This window comes from Otolemur garnettii, unplaced genomic scaffold (genome assembly GCF_000181295.1).
Source record: "Otolemur garnettii isolate 467f Iridium unplaced genomic scaffold, OtoGar3 scaffold00043, whole genome shotgun sequence".
Taxonomy (NCBI): domain Eukaryota; kingdom Metazoa; phylum Chordata; class Mammalia; order Primates; family Galagidae; genus Otolemur; species Otolemur garnettii.
In genome coordinates this window covers 4,481,257-4,489,465 of record NW_003852438.1, presented here as the reverse complement: position 1 = coordinate 4,489,465, position 8,209 = coordinate 4,481,257, and the positions used below count along the sequence as shown (strand labels likewise).

Below are 8,209 nucleotides of genomic sequence, written 5' to 3'. Positions count from 1 at the left end.
GCACAGTGGCTCTTGCCTATAATCCTAGCATGAGCCAGAGCAAGACCCCCCTCTCTAAATATAGCCGTGTGTTGTGGCGAGTGCCTGTAGTCCCAGCTACTTGAGAGGCTGAGGCAAGAGAATTGCTTAAACCGAAGAGTTTGAGGTTACTGTAAGCTATGACTCCATGGCACTCTACCAAGGGACAAAGTGATCCCCACCCCCCAAAAAAACAGGGTAGTGCCTATGGCTCAGTAAGTAGGACACAGGCCCCATATACTGAGGGTAGTGGGTTCGAACCTGGCCCCAGCCAACAAAAAAAATAGCCGGGCGTTGTGGTGGGTGCCTGTAGTCCCAGTTACTTGGGAAGCTGAGGCAAGAGAATCGCCTAAGCCCAAGAGATGGAGGTTGCTGTGAACTATGACGCCACACCACTCTACCGAGGGCAACAAAGTGAGATTCTATCTCTTTAAAAAAATGGCTTTTGTTAAAGATTGAGTAGGGTTAAGAGTTTTAGAGATGGCATAACTATTTCCTGTCCTTTACCCTGTCTACATTAGTTGGTTCCATATTTTTGTTTTTAATATGAGAGGCTGTTTTTTTTTAAAAGGAAATTATGTACAGAGCGTCAAGATATTAACTGTGTAAAGGCAGATTGTTAGGTTGTCCAGGAATGGTAGTTCAGAAGCCACCTCAAGATGACCATGCTGAAATTTTCAAGATTCAATTTCTATAAGGAACTAGAACCATCAGCTTCACCGCACTATTGTATGAGGCTAGGGTCCTGAGTAAATGGGTAGGTAGTGTTTTCAATGTCTTTATTGTGGAAAAAGAAAGGTGCAATTTAATAATAAAACTCATAATTGGGGCAGTGTCTGTAGCTCAGTGGGTAGGCGCTGGCCACATACACCGAGGCTGCTGGGTTCGAACCCAGCCCAGGCCAGCTAAAACAGCAATGACAACTGCAACAACAACAACAAAAAAAAAGTAGCCAGGCTTGGTGCCCGCAGCTCAGCAATTAGGACACAGGCCACAGAAACTGGGGCTGGTGGGTTCGAACCCAGCCTGGGCCTGGCAAATAACAATGACAACTACAATAACAACAACAAAAAAAAAATAGACAGGTATTGTGGAAGGCTCCTGTAGTCCCAGCTACTTGGGAGGCTGAGGTGGGAAGATCACTTAGCCTAGGAGTTTGAGACTAGCCTAGGCTATATAGTGAGACCTTGTCTCAAAAAATAAAAAAAAAATAAAACTCTTCACTGAACTTTGCAAGTTCTGAAACAGATTATGATTAGCCCAAGATCTAGGGATTGCAGCGTAATGTAACATAGATTCCCAAGTGGGAGGGGCTCTGCTAGAGGAGGTATTGATGTCAGGACACACTGATGGAATGTATAGATATTTATGCTTTCCTATGTCACTGTTCCTTATGGCTGTAATTTGGTTTTAGTACTCGCTCAGTGTGCCTATGCATCTTATTGTAGCTTCTGGATGTCTCTGTTCTTCCCTGCTTTTCTTTCCTAAACAGGTGACCTATCCAGGAAGGATTAGACCCAGACTCTGTACTCTCCACTCTTTTCTCACCTCCTTCCTTTTTTCTATGCCTGGCAGGAGCTGGACAATTTCATCTCTTGCATGTAAGTGTATCTATGCTTCTAGTATTCAGGGAAGCATGTCTGTCTGAGTGTATTTCTCTTCCTTCCTGCTGTCCTCTCTGTTCCCCTGTGAACATGTCTCAGAGCATGCCCTCTCTCTTGAACTGATAGGGTTGTTATTGACTGGAACTCAAGTTGCCTGATTCTTTTCCTAAATTGAGGCAAGAATTGTCTACTCTTTTTTTTTTTTTTCTTTTCTTCTTTTTTTGTCTTTACCTCAAATCTAGAGATACTCTGCCCTCTGGTGGAAACTTCCTAAAAATCAGGTAGTCAACTGGTCATCTGAGTTCAGAGGTCAACAGATATAATAAACTATAGATGGCTATCCAACACAAATCCAAAGCAAATCCTTGCCTAGTTGGCAGCAGCAATTATAACTTAGTTCCTTTTCATATCCTTTATTCCATTACTTTAAAAACATACACCTTGGGCAGCGCCTGTGGCTCAAAGGAGTAGGGTGCCAGCGCCATATACTGGAGGTAGCAGGTTCAAACCTGGCCCTGGCCAAAAACTGCAAAAAAAAAACACCACACACATTTATTATCTTTCAGTTCTGGAGGTCAGAAGTCGACAGGTTTCACTGGGTTTCTGTCCTTTACTTTTATGGTCCATGGAAAGGAATTTATTTGAAATACTCTGCTTGATATGTAGGATAACTTAGATTGGAAAACATTGCTCTAATTCAAACATTTCATTTGAAAACATAATAATACAAAATAGCTCAAGTGAACAGGTTAAGATGCACAGATGCTAGCATGATTGGGACTGGGATTCTTTTCTCATTGACTGCCAATCCGTTTTTGTTTTCACTATACTGTGTATGTGTCTTCGGATGCTGAAGTTTCACAAGAAAAGTGATCCTGCTATTGGAAAGGTGAAAAGATAGGTAAATGGTGTCATGGGTTAGTGGTAATTTAGTTCAGGAATAGTAAACTACTTAAAAAGGTCCATTATGGATAAGTTTTGGGGATAAAACAGAACTCAGGATAACAAATATGAATAAATACAACTACCAAGATAGAGGCACTGCTGACAGTTATATGTATTGTTTGTGTCTGCCTTCCCTATTCTTTGAAGTAAAGAGGAGTAAGGCTGTCTGGAATTTTCCTCCAACCTAACTTAAGTCTCAGTCAATGTCAGTTCTTTTAGGCTGGTCCTTTAAGATACACCATTCTACCAGAGCAGCTTCTATTCCATAGAGAACTGAGTCAGAGATGACAAGAAAAAAGGCCAGGAAGTAGGTGAAAAGATATCTACAACAATAGCCATGGTCCAGATAATACTTTGGGTAAGCTGTCATTAGATATTAGAAAGTAGACCAGATTGAGAAAGTGCTCAAACATGGGCTCTTTGAGCTTAGTCCCATCTTGTAATTCTCTCTAGAAAAGTTATGTCCTCACTTCCTTGCCTTTGCTCTCTCCCACCCAGGTATCTAAGGATGATCGCAGTGATGTGGAGAGCAGCTCAGAAGAAGATGAGGGGACCACCTGCACAAAAAGCCCCTGTGACAGTAGCTCCAGCAATGGTGCCAATCGAGTGAATGGTCACATGGGAGGCAGCTACTGGGCTGAAGAGTAAGGTGGTTGGTATGGGGACTTAAGCACACATGGACTTGTAGAGCCACTGGCTTCTTGGGTCTCCCACATCTACTCTTATGTAACTGGGGGACAGCAAGGCACTGAGGAGAATCAAAGAAGCAAATGTTTTCACTTTTTTTTTAAAACCCTGCCATTTTTGTATTTAATAGCCTCCAGATCCTTTCAATAATGTTATTTGCTGTGTGTGTGTGTTTGTGTGTGTATTTGTGTGTGTTCTTATGCATGTGCATTTGTGCATATGCATGAGTTTCATTGCCTAGGTTGGGGCACAATTCTGGACTGGGGCCACTAGGCCTTGCCTAGTCGCTTTGAACCCAGCTCAATCCTAGATTTGGCTGCATCTTGAATTATACTGGGTCCAGACTATCCCTTACCTTTTTGCCCATGGCTCTTGAGGCTCTAAACTCCTGGACCATTGGAATGGGGCAGCCAAGTTCAACTTCAGGTTCCTGTACTGTTCCTCTTTTGGAGCTAAAATATTTCAGAAGAAGTTGTAAAGAAACAGAATGATGATGGATGGCCAGGATTGCTATGCCCCCAAGCTAGATCCTTTTCCTACCACAGGATAGTGATGGGGACAGCTCCTGATAACCCTGCTTTTTACTCAATGGTACACAGGGAGTGGGGTGTGGGAGAGAGTGAGCTGAGGCCTGGAGGAGGACAACAGCCACTGGGTGAGCTGTTAATGGTTTTATATTTGTTTACTCTTCTGTGATTAAAAGTGCTTCAACCCTCCTCAAATGTCTCAGCCTCTTTAGTATCTCTGTCCTCCATTCGCTGAATCCATAAGCTAATAATTAGGAGGTTTTCCAGATCTGATTCAAGGAGCCCTGAACACCAAATTTTTCCTCTGTCCATGGTGGGAAGAGCCAGCCAGAGTGCTTACATTTTAGTGTTTTATGTATTAAGAAAAAAATAGCCCAGGAGTTGGGGGTTGCTATGAGCTGTGATGCAGTGGCACTCTACCAAGGGCAATAAAGCGAGACTCTGTCTCAAAAAAAAAAATTTTTTTTTTTGGCTCAGCACCTGTGGCTCAAGCAGCTAAGGCACTAGCCGCATACACCTGAGCTGGTGGGTTCAAATCCAGCCCAGGCCTGCCAAACAACAATGATGGCTGCAAACAAAAAAACAGGCGGGTGTTGTGGCAGGTGCCTGTAATCCCAGCTACTAGGGAGGCGGAGGCAAGAGAATCGCTTGAGCCCAGGAGTTGGGAGTTGCTGTGAGCTGTGATGCCACAGCACTCTACCCAGGGTGATAGCTTGAGGCTCTGTCTCAAAAAAAGAAAAAAGAAAAAGAAAAAAATAAACATATTTAGTGGATCACAAAGACAATACTGACGGGGGGGTGGGGGGCAGGGGGGTGGCGCCTGTAGTTCAGTGAGTAGGGCACCGGCCCCATATACCAAGGGTGGCATGTTCAAACCTGGCCCCAGCCAAACTGCAACCAAAAAATAGCTGGGCATTGTGGCAGGCACCTGTAGTCCCAGCTACTTGGGAAGCCAAGGCAAGAGAATCACCTAAGCCCAAGAGCTGGAGGTTGCCGTGAGCTGTGACGCCACAGCACTGTACCAAGGGCGAAAAAGTGAGACTCATAAAACCAATACTGAACAGATTAAAAGATGTATACAGTGAAACCAACAAAGGTTTTGGTTGAAAAGCTAAGTCACTTTTAGTTAGATATCTGTATTTGCATCTTATTTAATACAGAGATTGCCAAATAACCTTTTAAAGTTGTGATAAGTGAGTCTGAGCAGATGCTTTCTGTTTGAGTTCTATTTTCTCTTTTATTTTATTTATTTATTTATTTATTTAATTTTTATTTTGCAGTTTTTTGTCGGGGCCGGCTTTGAACCTGCCACCTCTGGTATATAGGGCCGGCGCCCTACTCCTTGAGCCACAGGCGCCATCCTATTTTTTCTTTTAGCCCTTGGAGAAGCTATCATCCTAACTAGATTTTTCTGTAGTTGAAGCCTTGATAAAATTAACCAAATGTGGTATTCATCTCCCAGAATAATTTTCCATTTAGTGAATATTCACATTATCAGAATATTCCCATGTGCTCTTGTATACACAATGACATATAAAGAGCTTCATATCAGAGATGGATGAAAATGAAAAGAAATAAGTTAGTGTTCTAAAAATCAGATTCTCAATGTTCATTGACACTGTAGGGATATTGACTCTACTAAACTTAAATTACTGACAGACTGGATTTTAAAAATACTACGGGGCAAACAGTTGCAGTGGCTCATGACTATATTCCTAGCATTTTGGGAGGCCAAGGTGGATGGATTGCCTGAGCTCAGGAGTTAAAGACCATCCTGAGCAAAAACGAGACCCCCATCCCAAAACATCTAGCAAGGTGTTGTGGCAGGCGCCTATTGTCTCAGCTACTTGAGAGGCTGAGGCAAGATTGCTTGAGCCCCAAGAGGTTGAGGTTGCTGTGGGCTATGATGCCATGGCACTCTACCAAGGGTGACATATATATATAGAGAGAGAGGGAGAGCTCTTACTACATGCCTGGCACTGTATTAAACACGTCTGATAAAGATGAGGTAAAAAAAGAGGTTAACTTATCTAAGGTCAGACATCTAGTAAGGACTCACACGCACTGTCTCTCTTCTTAACCACTACACTACCACATTATACCACACAGCCACTATACTATCTATGCTGCCACTTCCCAAAACTTGACACAGGGGCAGGCGCCCATAACTCAGGTGGTTAAGTTGCCAGCCACATTCACTAGGGTTGGTGAGTTCGAACCTGGCCCGGGCCTGCTAAAACAAACAAAAATAGCCGGGCATTGTGGCAGGCGTCTATAGTCCCAGCTACTAGGGAGGCTGTGGCAAGAGAAGCACTTGAGCCCAAGAATTGGAGGTTGCTATGAGCTATGATGCCTGGGTACTCTACCAAGGGTGAAATGTAAGACTCTGTCTCAAAAAAAAAAAGGAAAAGAAAACTGGACTGGATATCTAAGGTGCTTTACTTATCTGGCCATCAGTTGATGCTGGCTGTTCCTAGGAGCTCAGTCAGGGCTGTCAACCAAAGTGCCTACTCCAAAGCCCAAGACAATGGAGACATGGCCTCTTCATTGTCCTAGAATTTGCACAAGTGGCTAAATTCCAAGCTGCTGGGCCGTTTAGGAGTGTTATCTCAAACTGACACTGATCACCTCCCTGTGTTCTGTAGATAAGAGTAATCACAGGGACTGCCCATATCACAAGTGGGTGGTGAGGTAGACTGTGCCTGTTGATGGAGAAGTGACAAAGTCACTGAAGAAGAGCAGATGGAATGGGAGACACTGTTGCAGCCATCTTTGAAAAATTCAGCTTGCCACAATGTAGAAAGGGAGTTACAGAAGTTGTTTTAAACACACAGACAATTCAGATTGCCCATCCTAATCCTAAAAATAATCATGAGTTTAGTTATTAGATAATTATACTCCTCTCACTCTGTCACCTGAGTTGGAGTGCAGTAGTGCAATAATAGCTCTCTGCAGCTTCTGATTCCTGGTCCCAAATGATCTTTTGGCCTCAGCCCTCTCAAGTTGCTGGGATTATAGGCATAAGCTACTCCACTCAGCCCTGGTACTCTGAGACATTAGATCCAGTCTTTATGTAGGCAGATACTATCAGTTCAGTAACACACTCATTAAGTGCCCACAGGCACTGTGGCAGAAGCTGAGGACACAGGTAAGATTTGTTTCTATCTGCAAAGGGCTCATAGTCTAGTAAGGAAAAAAACCAACACAACAATGCATTAAGAACTACTCTAACTTGTTCTTCTCAAGGACGAAGAAACTTGAAAGTGGAGCCAAGCCATTAAATATGAGTAGAGTTGGGAGGCACCTGTGGCTCAAAAGGGTAGTGCGCTGGCCCCATAAGCCAGAGGTGGCGGGTTCAAACCCAGCCCCAGCCAAAAACTGCAAAAAATAAAATAAAAAAATAAAAAATAAATGAGTAGAGTTTTGCCAGGAAGAGAAGGAATGAAAGGGTATTGTGTTTAGATGAGATATGAGTATATGAAAGAACATTTCTGGCTCAGCGTCTGTGGCTCAAGCGGCTAAGGCACCAGCCACATACACCTGAGCTGGCGGGTTTGAATCCAAACTGGGCCCTAAATAGCCGGGCATTGTGGCGGGTGCCTATAGTCCCAGCTACATTGGAGGCAGGAAAATCGCCTGAGCCCAGGAGTTGGAGGTTGCTGTGAGCTGTGATACCACAGCACTCGACCCAGGGCAACAGCTTGAGGCTCTGTCTCAAAAAAAAAAAAAAAAAGAACATTTCTGACTTAAGGCAGATTAAAATAAACTGAGACAAACATCTAGAAATGGTGGATAAGGTATTTTTTAAGTTGTTTTGTAAAAATGTATAGCTAAGCTTCCAAGAAAAAGACAAAAGACATGAAGGAATTGTAAAGAGTAAACAGCAAAATAGCTGATGTAATTACTGAGGGGAGTAAGAGGAACATAACTTAAGGATTTGTTTTAATGCTGACAACAAAGAGGAGGCTAGCTCTAAGTGGGAACAGATAAAACTGAGTCTCCCAGTTAAAGCTGGGACCCTGAAAGAGCAACAGCCTTAGTGAAGGAGGGGAAACTATCAAAAGTCCATCCTGCTGGCAAAAGAAGAAAACAAGAAAGCCTGAATGCCTAGGCTTGTGGGCTCAAGAGATTTAAAAATTCTAAACTCTGGACACACCTTATGTGAATTGAGTACACTTTTGTGTGGTCAGGGGTACACGACTAGCCCCACCCAATTCCCAGGTAAGAACCTGCATAAAAATTGGTTTTAGATTAGTTATCACTCCCAGGTTGCTCTGGAGAGACATGCATAATGATACAGACAACATGGAACTCTACACCTTCCTCCAAAAGATTCATTCAAACCTGTGACACATATATTAATACTAATAAAACACTAGTATCTAGAATATAAGGAATTCTGTCTATGAATTTAAAAAAGAAAAGAAA

At 43.1% G+C, this 8,209-nt stretch overlaps 2 protein-coding genes across 2 annotated transcripts in view; one reads left to right on the top strand and one right to left on the bottom strand.

Moving 5' to 3' along the window:
* The window catches only part of CERS5 (ceramide synthase 5), a 49,476-nt gene extending 45,506 nt beyond the window's left edge, over window positions 1-3,970 (top strand). Inside the window, exon 10 of the mRNA XM_012805478.2 lies at window positions 3,066-3,970. Within this exon, the coding sequence (XP_012660932.1) occupies window positions 3,066-3,215 (150 nt within the window). The 3' untranslated portion in view covers window positions 3,216-3,970. The remainder of the gene's footprint in view (window positions 1-3,065) is intronic.
* Window positions 1-8,209, bottom strand: part of LOC100946512 (cytochrome c oxidase assembly protein COX14) — a 27,786-nt gene that overhangs the window by 8,555 nt on the left and 11,022 nt on the right. The window lies entirely within an intron of this gene.